The following is a 15,625-nucleotide window of genomic DNA, read 5'->3' as shown; positions in this document are numbered from 1 at the left end:
ATACTCTTACCATACGACCCAGCAATTGTGCTCCTTGATATTTACCCAAACGAAGTGAGAACTCTTTCTACCCAAAAACTGGCACGTGGATGTTTATAACAGCTTTATTTATAATTGCCAAAACTTAGATGCAACCAAGATGTCTTTCAGTAGGTGATGGATAAATGAATGGGTCCATCCAGACAGCGGGATCGTGCTCAGCACTGAAGAGAACTGAACTATCAAGGCATGAGAAGACACGGAGGAAACAAGCGCAAACACTGTGAAAGAAGCCAATCTGAAGAGGTGCGACTGTGATTCCGTCCCTGTGGCATTCTGGAAAAGGCACAACTATGACGACAGTGAAAGGATTGGTGGCTCCAGGGGTTACGTGGGGAGGGAGGGGTGAGTAGGTGGAGCACGGGATTTTTAGCAGTGAAATAATCCTGTATGCTCCTACGATGGCGGGAACGTGTGTCAAAGCGCACAGAATGCACAGCACCAAGAGCGAGCCCTCCTGCAGGCTGGGAGTTGGGTGGTGATGGGGCCAGCGCAGGGCCACTGATTGTTAACGTGCCTCGTGCGCGGTGTGGGATGTTGACGGTGGGGTGGCTGTACGATGTGGGACGAGCGATCCTACGGCGACTCTGCTTTCCCCTCAGTGTTGCTGTGAACCTGTAACTGCTCTAAAGAAGGTACGTTTATCGGTTAAGAAAACAGAGCCCGCCCGTTGGATCTGAAAGCGTCAGTAGGAAGGGCCACGTGTTACTCCTGCTCACACTTCACGGCCCAAGACAAGTCACACGGCTGCGCCCAACTCCCAGCAGGCACAGGAATGCAGTTCTACCCACACCTGGAAGAGGCCCCCAGACATTCTGTTTGTTTCTTAAACTTTACCCAAGGAGATGTTTTTACTGATTTTAGAGAGAGAGGGAGAGACAGAGAAACATCCATGTGAGAGAGAAACATCGATCGGTTGCCTCCCATACATGGCCCGATGAGGGATCAAACAGGCAACCCAGGTATGTGCCCTGACCGGAAATCGAACCCACAACATTTTGGTGTACGGGACGATGCTCCGACCAACCGAGCCTCTCGGGTGTTGAGAGTCCTAACACCTGAGGAAATATGCCCGCCACCACTCCTGGTACAAATACTTATATCGGGGCTCTTAGTTGCAGGCTACGGAGGATGACTGTGTTGATTTAAGCATGACCCGAGAATTTTACACTGAGCCAGACCAGACTCTTATTCAAGTGTAAAGACAACAGACAAACATCCTGAACATACAAAAACTCAGGACTGTTGTTTCCATGAACCTTTTTGAAAGAAGTGCTAGAGAACAGGCCTCTGCAGCCGCACTGCAAATAGACAAAGGTGACAAAGAAATGACTGGTAACAGGACCCAATTTAAATATAGAACCAGGTCATCAGCAAGGGCGAAGACTGTAGTTTCAGAATGTAAGTAGAAATTAAATAATTCTCACAAAGATCAAGAAAGGAAAGGGGAGAGAAAAGGGGGTTTCTTCATTGTGAGAGAGATGAATAAATGATATCATTTAAAGCTATAAAGTAATGGAGAGGTAAGTATATTTACAGTAAATATTTAGATTACAGGTGTGGGGAACACTCGGCCTGCGCATGTTCTGGCCTGGCCCTGCCAAGGTCTCACCAAAGAGAAGCAGTTCCAGCCATCACATTAGGGGTGAGTTAAATGTTTGAGCAAATACAGCAGGCTAATTTTTAAGTTGATAATTTTATATGGCCTGCAAATGATGTTATAAATATCTAAATGGCCCTCGGCAGAGAAGAGGTTCCCCACCCCTGATTTAGAAGAATCACCAAATTGGGTGAGGAGGGAAAAGAAGGAGGAAGGACAGAAGAGGAAATCAGCTAATCTCGTCATTCATAACAGGGCGTAAATATATACATTGTTTAAGTAAACAGGGTGGAAGGTATTCCGTGAAGTTAGTCATCCCCGTGGCTGAGCAGTTGAGCGCTCGCCTATGAACCAGGAGGTCAAGGTTCGATTGCCCATCAGGGCACATGCCTGGTAGGGGCCTGCAGGAGGCAGCCGATCAATGACTCTCATCATTGATGTTTCTCTCTCCTCCCTTCCACTCTCTGAAATCAATAAAAACATTTTTTAAAAAAATTCCACAGACTTAAAAAAAACAAACCATCTGTGGGGTAACCTCCTCGGACAAGCACTGCCAGCAGTGGGGTGAACATGGACACGGTGCTCCAGCTGGGAGCCGAAAAGGCTGAGCTCCATGGAGACCTGGGTGGCATCCTGGGAGGTGGCTTGGGCAGCCATCCCTGGGCTCTGGTTCTGCGAACCCTCAGTGGCCACACTCACTTTGAACTTGTGCTTGCCCTTGTTGGTGGCATAGCGCACCTGCCCATCACTCAAGGAGACAGCGCAAGTGTCCCTGTCAGCCAGCTCCTCCCCGATCTCCTGGTTGGCGCTCTGCAATGACAGTGACCAGCCAATCTGGAGGCCTCAGAGCCCTGCCTGGCCCTAGTGGCTGCTGCTTCTGCCCCCTCGACCTTCTGGCCCGGCCCTGTGTCTGCACAGACTTCTACTTGGAGGAAATGAGATTCACCTCCAGGGCCCAGGCATGTGCAACTGGTGTGCACAGATGGCACCCGAGCTGGTGTTTGGTCTTCAAGCCGGGTAGTGGGTGTGACAGGGTGGAGTCCAGGGCTGTGCCCAGTGATCCTTCGGCCCTAGGGGGGCAGATAAGAGAGCAAAGGAAATGAGGAAGGCATGGGTCAGACAGGAGACCCAAGAGAGGGACAGAACGACTTCCTTGGGACAAAAAGTGGGTCAGCTTCCAGGCTAACGTGTATGGCCGTGGAGGATCCTGTTCAATGTAAGGCAGCCCATGCAGGACACTGGAGGACTCCACTCCTGAAGGGGGCGAGAGGGGTACAGCTCATACAGGCAGGAAGGACAAGGGTGGGTGCCAGGGCTGCGGGAGGGGCTGGGGGCTTCGTGGTGGTGGGCAGAGCTTCAGGTGCAGAAGTGAGAAAGCCCTGGAGGTGGATGGTAGTCATGGCCGCATGAAACCAGAGCCGTTACAGCCTCGAAGCATCCAGACATTCCACAAGTCCACCAACCACACAAGAGAAATAGCCGTGTTAATGTGGGACTTCCCTTTCTGTGGCAGAGGAGACAAACGGACAAGAAATGCAGCCTTTTACACCCAGAGTGGGCCTCTCTGAGGGGCACAGGTGTCCTTTTGGAGCAAAAGACAGGTTTTCTTGACAATTAGCAACATCCTATATTCATGAAGAAATACCTGCTTCAGTCCTGGGGGTGCCAGCAACTCCCCAGTGAACTGAGAGTTGCCTGACGTGACAGGAATGCCACTGTCCTGCTCTCAGTGGGCAGTGGCAGTGCCTTGGGCTGGACGGGCAGCCCGGCGCCCGCCAAGAGGATCCTGATCGGGCCTCACCTTCACCTCCTGCCCGCATGCTGAAGGCACCTTTCAACTTCGAGCAGGACTCAGGAAGAGAAGGGATCTGGCTTCAAGCAGCAGCCCTGTGTGCCCTGAGCCCATGACTGGTGCAGGTACTTCCTGCCTGCCCTGGAAGTGACGTCTGGGACCCCGTTTGTCAGGAGGGGCAGGGACCACCTGCCTCATCTGAGCTGAAGGACCTAAGGAGCACCCAGCGGGAAGCTGATGGCCCGGCTGCTCCAGGCCCCAGGGAAGGGGGCCTGTCTCCCGCATTCCTGTGAGGGCTGGAGACAGGGCTGGTGGTGCCCAAAGCCAAACAAGGCCTATATTTGGGGAGTGGGGCAGTGCCAGGCCTCAACACTTCCCTCCACAGGACAGGAAAGGGAAGCGCAGTTGCGGCCCAGCGGCCATGAAGGTTGCAATCCAGGGCCCCCAATGTCCTCCCTCTGCCCTTCCCGCGCCCCTCAGCGGCTGCGGATTTCCTGGTGGTTCTTGGGCACAGCCACAAATCTCAGCTTCTTCAGGACCCCCGGCCAGCCCAGGAGCTGCTCGTCCCACAGGTACTCTGGGGACAGCACCTTGGTGGGCTTGTGGTCCAGCAGATACCTGTTCAGGTGGCTCTCGTCATGCCAAACGGCCTCGATGGCATTGGCCCAGTCAGCCATCATGGCCTGGTGACAGGCTGTGGTGAGCCGGTGAACCTCGGACACCGACCCCCCAAAGAGGGCCCCCATGTAGTAAAAGTCGCCCTGGTCCGGGGGTATGTACGCCCGGGACTGAGGCCGGCGCTCGTAGGTGAAGGCCTCCCTGGCAGCCTTGTAAAAGCCGGGGTGCAGGGTGCCGAAGAGCGGGGACAGGATCTCCACGCCCACATGGTCACGGAAGCGCATGTCCACGTCCGCGCACACGAGGAAGGCCACCTCTTGCAGGAAGCGCCGCGCACAGAAGTCACTGATCATCTCCATGCGGCGCATGGACACGTCCTGCCAGCGCGCAGCCGCCGGGACCTCGAGAACCACCAGGCGGCGGCCTTCCCGCAGCGGGACGCGCGGCACCTGGGCCGGCCGGTCAGTGAAGATGTAGTAGTTGACCCTGTGTCCCACCATGAAGTGCTCCTCCGCGGACTCCAGGAACAGCTTCAGGAAGGCCACGTACCTACAGGGACAGGAGATGGAGTGGGCAGGAGGGTCACTGTGGAGCCCGGCAGAGGGATCCCAACCCTGAGGCGGTGGAGCCAGTGCACCTTCTTCAAGGAGCAGCCATGCTCCTGGCCTGGCCCGAGCAAGCTGCAGGCTCAACCTCCCTAGTTCTCTGTTCCCAGAGATGGGGGGCCGTCAGCACCCCATCATTAGAAGGAGGGCCTGAGGCTCAGACGGCTGGAAACAGAGCAGCCCCTAGGTCTGCAGAGCTGGGTCTGGGTCACTCCTGTGCTGTGTTCACAGGAGACCTAGCAGACCCCCATCCCTGCCTGGCCTGAGCTGAGCGCCTGCTGGCACAGCCCACCTTTTCATGCCTTGGCAGGCTGCTTGAAACCAGAGGGCCATGCCACCAGCACCCTCCTTTTAAGTGGGCTGTCCCTGTCCCCACATGGCTACCTCTACCCCTAAGGATCCTCCCTCTCAGGCTGCAGGGTGTCTTGCTGACAGGGTCCTCATAAGCTGCTGGTAGTCTCAGGAGGGGTCACCACTGAACTCACGCTCCCCCTGCCACATCATGGATCAGGTCCATCTCATGGGAAGGGAGGGGAGAGGTGGACCCCAGGAATATGAGGGGCTTGCTTAGGCCCCAACTTAAGTCCAAGGGTGTAGGCTTCTAGGTCAAGTTTGTAGGGGTGTCTCCCATCCTGGGAAGTCTTCTCCAACTGCCTCAGATGGCTGGTTCTTCCCTGAGGTCTCCAAGGGCCACCTGCCTCCCACCACAGGGACAGCAGCTCCCCCATCATCAGGCAAGTGCGCTGAGCCCTCAGAGTCCCTGAGTTTCTCGGGCAGTGCTGAGGTGCTTCCCCTGTGCCTGCCCCACACCTGTTAGTAAATCCCTCACAGGGAAGGTGGGCACTAGGGTTAAGTAGGGGACACCCCCCCATGCTGAGAGACATTCCAACACCTGGAGCCCATCCCAAAAGTCAGGTACAGCCATTGCCCTGTGAGTATGGGCTCTGGGCTTTCACCTCTGCCCCTTGGGAGGACTGGGCAGGACACCACCCCACACTGCCCTGGACACAAAGACAGACCCTGATGGACCTGTGTCTCCTCTCTCCGGTGTCTGCCCTCTGTCATGCCACCCGAGGATATTTTTCAGAGAAAGAAAGAAAAACATTGATGTGAGAGAGACACACTGATTGGTTGACTCCCACATGCATCCCAACTGGGGCTGGGGATCAAGCCTGCAACCGAGGTATGTGCCCTTGGCCAGAATCGAACCTGGGACCCTTCAGTCCACGGGCCAACGCTCTAACCATTCAGCCAAACCAGCTAGGGCACCACCTACTTACTTTTTGATGGCAAACACAGTTAGCCCAACGGTGACATTCTGGAGCCGAAACTGCTCATTCAGGATGTCAATGTTGAAGGTGCCCTCCCAGACGATTGGGGCCAGCCACGGGGTCAGGTCAAGGACATCTTTCCTTCTGTACCGTGAGAGAGCCACACAGCAACATGTGAGCTGGCAGGAGGGTGAACACATGAGGCCCTGCGCTCACCACCCCTACGGGGGACCCCCACTCGGCCCCATTTTCTCAGCGCCCCCGGATGACCATCCTTCCAGACAGACTTGGCATCTGCAGGAAACCTACCAGATGCAAATTCAGGTGCAAACTTGTGCAAGTCACCTCAACTTACCAAACACTGCACCCTGAGACCCCAGGGGGAGCTGGGGCTTGCCAGCCAAAGGGGAGCCTGCCCTGGGAGGAGGGCCCCTCACCCTCCACACTTTCTTGGGTGAACAAGGGACAGGAAACAGGAAATGAAACCACAGGGGGAAAATGGGCAGAATCTCTGTGGGGTTCCAGATTCAGAACTCAGGCAGACCAGAGAGGAAGGAATGGGCACAGCCAGTTGCAAAAGAGATTTCAATGGGACTGCCCTGCAGTGTGTTTAGGACAGCGAGAGTGACAGTAAATTCCAAGAAAAGTACTCACGAGGGTGTTAGCGCCTTGGGCTGGGGATAAAGCATCCTGAAAAACAGCACAGTGTGGGGTGGGTGAGTTTCAGGAAGACCACGTGGCAGTCCCTAGCAGGAGGCAGTGTGGTCGCTGAGAGTGACTGAGGCCTCTGCCTTCTCCGGAGACCAGGAGACTGCAGGGAGCCCAGTGGCTGCCCCAGGCGCTTCCTGGACCGCGCCTCGGGGAGGGCAGAGCCTGAGTGTCAGCTTCCCTGTTTGGGTAATGGGCCGTGGAACCAAGGCCTCGGGGCTCGGACTCCCTCTGACCTGACGCGGTGGGATCTCAGGGTCCTAGCTCAGTCCACTGTGGGTGGGGAAGGCCTGCAAGTGACCTCTGCGTGGGTAGGTCGCCCAAAGAAGTAGCTGGCCCAGAGGAATAGCCCTCAGACAAGCAGCCCGCCCACCTGGTCTCAAGTGGCTCTGCTGCCTTACTGGCTGGTGACAGGAACACGTCCCTGACTTGGTTGTGACAGGACCGTGTCAAGGGCAACAGCCTGGGACATGTGTGTGCAGCAGCCAATCCCAACTAAAGTATTGTGGAGCCCCAGGAAAATGAGCCAGCTGACCATGGGTCATTGACAAAATGACTGCAATTTACATTCCTGGATGGCATTTAAATAGAGTGTCTGCCCTCTCTGGCGTGGCCCAGTTGGTTGTAGCATCGCCCTGTGCACGGATGGGCTGCAGGTTCGATTCCCGGTCTCGGCACCTATGAGAGGCAACCTATTGATATTTCTCTGTCACATCAATGTTTCTCTGTCTATCCCTCTCCCTTCCTCTCTTTCTGTGATCAATAGGGTTTGAGCCTTGAGGAGGAAGGAAATTCTGACAGGTGCCCCATGTGGATGACCCTTGTGGTCATTGTACTGGTGAAATAAGCCAGTCACAAAAGGACAAATACCCTGATATGACGGCCCTACACCAGTCATATTCATAGAGACAGGAGCTTACCGGTGCCTGGGGGAGTGGAGGGGAGTGAGTGTTTTCTGGGGACAGAGTGTCAGTTTGGGAAGGTGAGAAAGTCCTGGAGAGGACGGTGGCAGTGGCTGCACAACAGTGTGAATGTACCTAATGCCTCTGAGCTGGACTCCTAAAAATGGTGAAGATGTTACGTTTTAGGTCATGCGTATCTTACCACAGTGAAAAATTTAAAACAGAAAATGCAGAGTGGCCGCCGCCGCCTTGGCTCGGATTGCCTGAGACAGTCCTGGTTTCAGCTCCAAAAGAAGCCCACAGCCCAGGGCCAGCTGAGCCAGGCCAGCCAGGCCGGTCGGTCACCCCCTTCAAAGCCAAATGCCATTCAACCAGTCAAGACTGAAGCAGCAGCTACACGCGGATCTTTCCGGGGCTTGCACGGGGAGGGCACAGCCTGACTCGGGCCTTGGAGAGGGAGCAGCCATTGGCATCCGAGCACAGGACGACAGACAGCCTGTCCCCAGCGTCCCTGCCTCTGTCTCCACACACACTCGGGCTGGAAGGCATGGATCTGACGGGAAGGTACCAAAGGAAGACACTGTACCTTGGTAATTTCACGACTTGCAGGCCAATAGGTTTTCTAGCTGCCTTGCTGCTGAATGAGAACAGAGGGGTTTTACCAGGAGAACTCAGGGTCCATATTCAGGGATCATAGCTGGGGGTCCTGGTGGAGGGGGACAGGGGTGGCCTGGAGTGTGGACATGGACTCTGTCTAAAACATGCCCTCACTGTGGGCAGGGGGCCTGGCGCTGGCCTGTGTCCCGCATGTCTCAGGCTCAGGGACATCAGACACTGCAGTTGGAGGGTCACCCAAATCTGAGCCATAGGGCCCCATGTTCACCAGACGCTGCTGAGCTGAGACTGAGCAGGTGGTGGTTTCAAAGGTGTCTGCACGCTGGCCCCTCCCAGCATGAGGTGGGCCCAATCTCCAGCCCTACACAGGACTGGCCGTGGTCCCCAGTTTCTGACAAATCAGATGCATAAGAGCTGATGCTGTGAGACTTCTGAGGCCAGGTCACCAAATGTGACACAGCTATGTCTTTCTTGGGGACACTGATCTTGGAACCTCCCAGCCTAGCTGATACAAGGAGGAACTGGCCTGATGCCAAGAACAAGAGGAGAGAATAGGTCCTGGCAGGGTACACAGCAGGTGCATAGGCCCAGACGCAGGACCCCAAGCTTGTCAGGATGACACAGAGCCCTGGGGTCGGGCACAGAGGTAAGGCCACAGTATGGGAGATGTGTTTGTTGAGGCAGGCAGGCAGGCAGGCAGGAGGTCATTCCTGCGACACACAGGGGACCCCGGAGGCAGGAGGTCGGAAGGGAGGTCGAGGCTGAAGCCAGATATGTGGAGTCAGTTGTGCCCAGGTGACCCTTCAAGCCAGGGACTTGGCCGAGCTGCTCTGAGAGTGGGGAGGGGGAAGAGGAGGAGACCCTGACCCACCAATGTGTCACCACAGGTGGGGGTGGGAGCCCACAGGACACAAAGCCAGTGCCCGAGGCTCTCAGGGGCACGTGAGCCCATCCCTCACCCACTCACCCTTCTCCTTCTGGTGTGGCCCCCAGCATCGGAATTCTTGGGCTCAGGACCCCCGTGCTGCGGAAGACACCCAAAGCCCTTGTTGAGGAGCATGGTCCTGGGACAGCCTGTCCATCCCCATGAGGAGCAGGAGGTGGGCGCAGGGCATGAGCCCAGAGTTCCCAGAGCAGCTGCCAGGACTCAGGCAGGGCCAGGGCAAGTCTCCCCAAAGCTTGTGACTGGTCCCAAGAAGGGACCGTCACTGTGGCCAGTGCCCCCATCTGAGCCCCTGATGCAGCTGGAGTGGGTCCCCACGCATGGCCAGCTGGGTCCAAGGCTGCCCCAGAGACAGATTCCTAGCAGGATCCCCAACCCCCAGTAGAGCGGCCACGTGACTTCACTCCCCAGGGCCAGGACCTCCTCCATCTGGAAGCAGCTAACAGCTCGGCTCCCAACTGCCTTCCCCACTCCCAGCCACACAGCTGAGGGGGGTTCCTGGCCCTGCTCTGACTCCCCACGTGTGAAGTGGGGGGAACAGCTCACTCACAAGGTGAGGCTTCAATAAGAGGGAGTGTGGAGCCGGGGCCACTGGTGGGGCCATGAGGCAGCTGACATCAATCCCATCATTACTGTTGTGACGCTGGGGCCGGAGGGGGAACTGCTCAGGGCACCCCACCAGGATCTGATTTGTGCCCGCTGCTGCTTTTCCCCGAGCCGGGCAGAGCTACAGGGTCACGCACACTTCTTACCCCAAGAAGACCATGACCGGTGTGATCAGGAGGAAGGTCAGAAGACGAAGTGAGCAGCACTTTGATTTTTCTGGAAAACAGCAGGGGAAACCCGGTCACTCCACTCTCCTCCCCCCTCCAGGCCCACTTCTGTGTTGTGACGCGGCCGTCGGAGCCCACAGGCCTGCAGTGCACGAGAACTCGTTTCTCCACATCACTCTCCCACCCTAGGGGACACGTAGTGGCATCTCATTGTGACCTATGACTAAAACGGTACACTGGAAAATTTCTAATTAATACACATGAAGACAGCAAAGGAGGAGCAGAACAGAACAAAAAGACACAAAACATAGCTAAAAGTCAGGTGGAAATCCAACCACAGCAATAACAACACTGAAAGGGCACAGATGAAATACTCTAGCAAAACACACAGCTGGCCTGGCCAGCGTGGCTCAGCGGTTGAGTGTCGTGACCAGGAACTGAACCAGCAACCTTTCAGTGCATGGGACGGGGCTCAACCAACTGAACCACACCAGCCAGGGGATCCTTCAGCTTTTTCTTATCTGGGAAGCTCTTTAATTTGACCTTCGAGCCTAAATGATAGTCTTCTAAATCAGTAATCTTGGTTGTAGGTCCTTGTTTTCATCACTTTAAATATTTCCTGCCAATCCCTCTGGCCTGCAGTGTCTGTTGAAAAACCAGCTGACATTCTTAGAGCTCCCTTGTAGGTAACTGCTTTTCATTTGCTGCTTTTAAGATATTCTCTTTGTCTTTAACCTTTGGCTTTTTAATTATTGCATGTCTTGGTGTGGGTCTCTTTGTATTTATCGTGTTTGAGCTCTCTGCACTTCCTGGGTTTGTATGTCTATTTCATTTGCCAGGTTAGGCAAGGTTTCAGTTGTTATTTCTTCAAATAGGTTTTCAATTTCTTGCTTGCTCTCTCTTCTCCTTCTGGCATGTCTATGATGAGAATGTTGGTACACTTGTAGTTGTCCCAGAGGTCCCATAAACCTATTCTCATTTTTTAAAATTCTTTTTTTTTTTTTTTTTTTGCTGTTCTGATTGTTTTTGCTACCTTGTCTTCCAAATTGCTGATTCGATCTGCTGCTTTATCTAATCTGTTGTTGATTCCATCTAATGTATTCTTTATTTCAGTCATTTCTGACTGGCTATTTTTATGGTTTCTATCTCCTTTTTTGATATTTCGTATCTCTTTGAGATCATCTGTTCTTCCCCTAAGTTCATTGAGCATCCTTATAAGCCGTGTTTTGAGCTCTGCATCTGGTAGATTGGTTGCCTCCATTTGGTGTAGTTCTTTTTCTGGAGTTTTTGTCCAGTCCTTTCATTTGGGCCATGCTTCTTGGCCTCATTCTGGCTGCCTCCTTCTGTTTCTTTCTATGTATTAAGTAGAGCTGCTACATCTCCCAGTATTGGTAGAGTGGCCTTAAGTAGTAGGTGTCCTGTGGGGCCCAGTGGCACAGTCTCCCTGGTCACCGGGGCCAGGTGCTATAGGGGTGTCCTTTGTATGGGTTTTGTGTACCCTCTTGTTGTAGTTGAGTCTTGATTGCTGTTGACGTGTCAGTGGGTGGGATTGACCCTCAGGCTGACTGGCTGTGAGGACTGGCTGTGACTACAACAGACAAGCTGTTGTGTGTGGGATGGACCCTACAGAGCAGGATTTGCTTTAGCAGGGCTCTGGTGCCTGCCAAGTTCACCCTTGGGTGTGTTGTTTGTGGAGCTAATGGGGTGGTGCTCTGTTGTAGTCTGAAGCCAGCCACAAACTGTGTTGGTTCTGGGGCCTCATGGAGCAGGACTACCTGTGTCCGGCCTGGGGCGACTTGGTAGGAGATACAGAGTGATCTGTGGTATTGCTGCCTGTGCTGGGCTTGGAGGTGTCTGGGAGTGGTTATGCTATGAGCTGAGGCTGGCTGCCACTAGTGCTGGACTTAGGGTTGCCTAGCAAGAGGTACAGGGCAGGCTGAGGCCAGCCGCTGCTGGATTGGTGTTTTTTTTTAACCTTTGAGAGACTTTTAGAAAAGTCCACAGGGCAGGACCAGGCCTGTTTGCCAACAATTTAGACAATTTAGATGAAATGCACAGATTGTTGAAAGACACAAACTAGAAAACTCTTAGAAGAAAACATAGGACTAAATGTTTGTGACACTGAGTTAAACATAGAGTTCTTACATATAACACCAAAAGCACAAACAATAAAAGAAAAAAATGTTAAATTGGAGTTAATCACAATGAAAACTTTTGGATTAGGGGGACTGGATGAAAGAAGGCTTACCACCTGCCAACTTTGTCCTTTACTGTCATCTCCAAGGCTCTCTATGTCCCGTTTCTTCCTCTCTCTCGGACTGTCTCCCTCCCTCAACCCCCTGTCCTCCCTCTCTCCCCTAACACGTTCGACTGATTTCCCCGGGGGGAGGGGGGCAGGCTTCCCCTGTGCTGGGTCCTCTCCTTGGCACACTCGTGTCCTAGACTTTCACACACAGGGTATGTCCCCATTCATGTCTCTAAGGCTACCTCTTCATCTGGCTCACTGTGGCAGGCCAGCTCCTACTCCTTATCAGGTGTTTTAAAATACCGGTTGAATAAGTAAACTGACAAAAGAAAATGGGGAACCTGAGAATGGGGACTAGTTTGCCACATTTCTCAAAAGACCTAAACATCTTAATCTACAAGTTTGCATACAGTCACCTCATGGGCCAGAGCGCACTGGAACCGGGGGTATGGAGGCTAGCAGCAGAGTCCCTGGTCCTCTGAGGGTCCCAGAGCACCTAAAACACTGGTTCGTGGAGCCTGAGGCCAACTAAGACAGCATAACCCCCGGGCTCCAGGCAGGCTTGAGAGATGTGTTCCTGACCTTGACGGGGGCGACTGTTCCACAGGTGTCTACATGGTGGGCCGGAACTTATATAACCGTGCACTTTTATGTGTGACGTGCTGCATAAAAGTTATTAAAATAATTGGAGAGGAAAGGAGAGCAACCAAACAGGGCTGAAGAGGGGGGATGGAGAGGAGCCCAAAGGGATGCAGGGCGCAGAGGCCGGTCTTCCTGGTCACACAGACCTGGATTCCAGACTCCACTCTGTCCCCTCCAACACCTGGGATTTTCCACAGTGTTCTACACTTGATAAGCCAGTTTTTCAGGAGTGTATTATCCACCACGTTTCCTGAAGGGTCAGCGACCCTGAGCCGAGTCCTGGCCCACAGTCCAGATTGACAAATGGGGCCCCTCCTTGGGAGCAGGGGCCCGACTTGGCACCCATCCAGGCGGTTCTTCTCGGAGACTTCCCCTCTCTTCCTCCTCTAGCCTCCGGGCCGCCAGCCCTCCTGGCCCTTCTCCCCCAAGCCCAGGTGAGCCTCTGCTCCATGTCATGCCTTCCTGAACCCAACCCAAAAGTTCAGTCCCCAAATGTGTATACACAAACTACGCTGAGTGCAGGGACCGTTTATCCCCTGTGGCACTTCAGTCCTGGTTCTCGGCCCCCTTTCCCAGCCCTGCAGCTGCACCCCGCGCCCACGCGAGTGCATTCTGCTCTCCGGGATGCGGAGCCCACGGCGCACGAAGAGTAACTGCCCAGCCTGGAGCTCGGCCAGGCGAAAACAGGTGCGCAGGCGACTGGGGACCAAGGCAAAGGGCCGAGGCTGCGCGGGCGCCATGAGGGGCCCAGGGCCTGCTCCAGGGGGCTGGGGGAGCCCGCCAGGCCGTCAGCCGCCGGAGTCCCCGTTCAGGGAGAGGCCGGTGTGTGCACCGGGGGGCGGGGGAGATTCCTGGAGACGGAGGCGCGTCCACAGGGCCACCGGGCCTAACCAGGACCGAGGACCCCGAGGCGAGCCCCTGCGCCTGCCCTGCCTGCGGGGTCCCGAGCACCCAGGGTCTCAGGAGGCTCCAGACCTCCGCCCGCGGCCGCTGCGCACCGGCTCCGGGGGGTGGGGGAGGCCCTCGAGGCCCGCGGCACCGGGCGCACACCCGGCTCAGCAATCGGGGTGCCCGGGCATCGCGGGGCCGCCACTCACCTGCCTGCGTCTGCAGCGGCTCAGCCATCGCCCCGAGTCCCAGCGCGGCCGCCTCGAGGCCCCTCCAAGCTGCCTGCGCGCCGGCCCCTCGGCACCTTCCTCAAGAGGCTCCTGGGGGCGGGGGGCGGATGATCCCGCGGCGCCGAGGCGGCCACGCGCGGCCCCCTCCCCTCCAGGCTGGGACTCCCGACGCCCGACCCGGCAAGGGCGACAGCGGGGATCCGGGCAGATGCCAGGGGCGCGGGGGGCGGGGGGGGCAGGAAATCTGGGTCCCTAGGGACAGCGGCCAGGTGGAGAGGCGGGGCCGGCTCAGTAGACACCAATGAGGCCGGCGCCGCGCCCAGCCTGTCCCCCGAGGCCCGCCCCCCCCGCACCCCGCCGCCTCCCCGCGCCCAGACGCCCCGCCCCCGCGCCTGCGCACCAGCGCGGACCAGGCAGAGGTCCCGGCTCCCCGAAGGCTCTCCCCCGACGCCCAGACCACCCGACGTCCCGCCCCTTGGCGTCCGGGCTCCTGCGCTCCAGCTCCCCTCGCAGAGCCGCACCCCCAGCCCACCCCACCCCCCGCTCCCACCCCCACCCCACCCCCGCCCCCACCCCCGCTCCCACCCCCACCCCCGCCCCCGCTCCCACCCCCACCCCCACCCCGCCCCCACCCCCGCCCCCGCTCCCACCCCCACCCCCGCTCCCACCCCCGCCCCCACCCCACCCCCCGCTCCCACCCCCACCCCACCCCCACCCCCGCCCCACCCCCGCTCCCACCCCCACCCCGCCCCCACCCCCGCCCCCGCTCCCACCCCCACCCCACCCCACCCCACCCCCGCCCCCACCCCCGCTCCCACCCCCACCCCCACCCCGCCCCCACCCCCGCCCCCGCTCCCACCCCCACCCCCGCCCCCGCTCCCACCCCCACCCCCACCCCCACCCCTACCTGGGCTCCTGCGCCCTGCCGAGCTTCCCTCCCCGACGGAGCCTCCGGAGTCCCGCGGGAGGTGGAGTCCCCGGCTCCGCCCCTGGCCCTGGGACCCCCCTCGCTGTCCCGGGACCCTGCTGAGAGCCCGCTCCCTGCCCTCAGGACTGCGCCCGGCCTTCAAGGCCTCTGCCCAAGGAACCCGGAGGCCGACGGCAAGGTCCTGGCCCGCCACCCGAAGGGAGGTCGGGGGCTGGAAGGGACATCGGAGGGTGGGCGGAATAACCATGAGAGCTCTCTCCTCTCCAGCTAGTCTGCACAGGCGCCTCTCCAGAGGCTTCTCTGCACTCTTCCCGGCACCTCTAGGAAGGGCTACAGTGACCCCCCCCCCCCTTTTCCAGGTGAGTAAACTGAGGCAGGGCATGGGGAGCAGTCTTGGAGGTGAAGTCAGGTGTCTCGCTCAAGCCTTGAATTCATATTGCTTACTTCCCTGGCTCTGTCCACTTTGTTTTTCATCAGAATTTCACTTCCCCTGTGCTTTTGCTATCAGGGAGCACAGGTGTCCACCAGAAGCCTGGTCTCCTGGGCTTGATGCTGGTCTCTCCCTCCAAGCCTCTCCCTTACCTGCCTGAGGACCAGGTCCCCTCTGGCAGGAAACCAACCAGGGTGGCTTTTCTCTGTCTTCCACCTCTGGGTCCCCTGGGACTCTGTTATCCTGAGGAAGAGAGAATTGGCCCATCCTAGGAGCAAGGGGTCTGTCGTGTTAGGGGTCCCCCAACTCTGCTGGGAGCACTATTACCCCAAATGGCCCTGGGAAGCAGCTGGACAGCTGGACAGGCCTCAGGTGGAGGGTATTTCTCATTCCCAT

General features: G+C 57.0%; 1 protein-coding gene across 6 annotated transcripts; it reads right to left on the bottom strand.

Annotated features, from left to right (window-relative positions):
- Positions 1 to 90: 90 nt before the first annotated feature.
- ABO (ABO, alpha 1-3-N-acetylgalactosaminyltransferase and alpha 1-3-galactosyltransferase) lies at positions 91 to 14,203 on the bottom strand. Of its 6 annotated transcripts, none has more exons than XM_081152515.1 (7): positions 13,851 to 14,203; positions 9,846 to 9,915; positions 9,118 to 9,174; positions 8,122 to 8,169; positions 6,580 to 6,615; positions 5,935 to 6,069; positions 91 to 4,598 (listed from the first exon to the last, which is right to left on the bottom strand). In XM_081152515.1, the coding sequence occupies exons 1-7, from the start codon at positions 13,876 to 13,878 to the stop codon at positions 3,908 to 3,910; spliced, it is 1,065 nt and encodes a 354-aa protein (XP_081008641.1). In that variant the 5' UTR covers positions 13,879 to 14,203; the 3' UTR covers positions 91 to 3,907. The 6 variants fall into 6 exon arrangements, with proteins under 6 accessions (XP_081008641.1, XP_081008640.1, XP_081008642.1 ...); XM_081152514.1 differs by having other exon boundaries at positions 8,122 to 8,172; positions 13,851 to 14,099; XM_081152516.1 differs by lacking the exon at positions 6,580 to 6,615 and having other exon boundaries at positions 8,122 to 8,172; positions 13,851 to 14,091.
- Positions 14,204 to 15,625: the final 1,422 nt, after the last annotated feature.

Source organism: Miniopterus schreibersii (assembly GCF_964146895.1).
Source record: "Miniopterus schreibersii genome assembly, chromosome: 11".
Taxonomy (NCBI): Eukaryota; Metazoa; Chordata; class Mammalia; order Chiroptera; family Miniopteridae; genus Miniopterus; species Miniopterus schreibersii.
This window is presented reverse-complemented; position numbering and strand designations above follow the sequence as displayed.

Excerpts from the sequence above, each read along its gene's own strand:
- ABO (XM_081152514.1), bottom strand. The coding sequence starts at position 13,878 with ATGGCTGAGCCGCTGCAGACGCAGGCAG. Across the intron at positions 9,916-13,850 it reads GCCGCTGCAGACGCAGGCAG|AAAAATCAAAGTGCTGCTCA; the intron begins GTGAGTGGCGGC and ends GCTGTTTTCCAG. Across the intron at positions 4,599-5,934 it reads ACTGTGTTTGCCATCAAAAA|GTACGTGGCCTTCCTGAAGC; the intron begins GTAAGTAGGTGG and ends CTGTCCCTGTAG.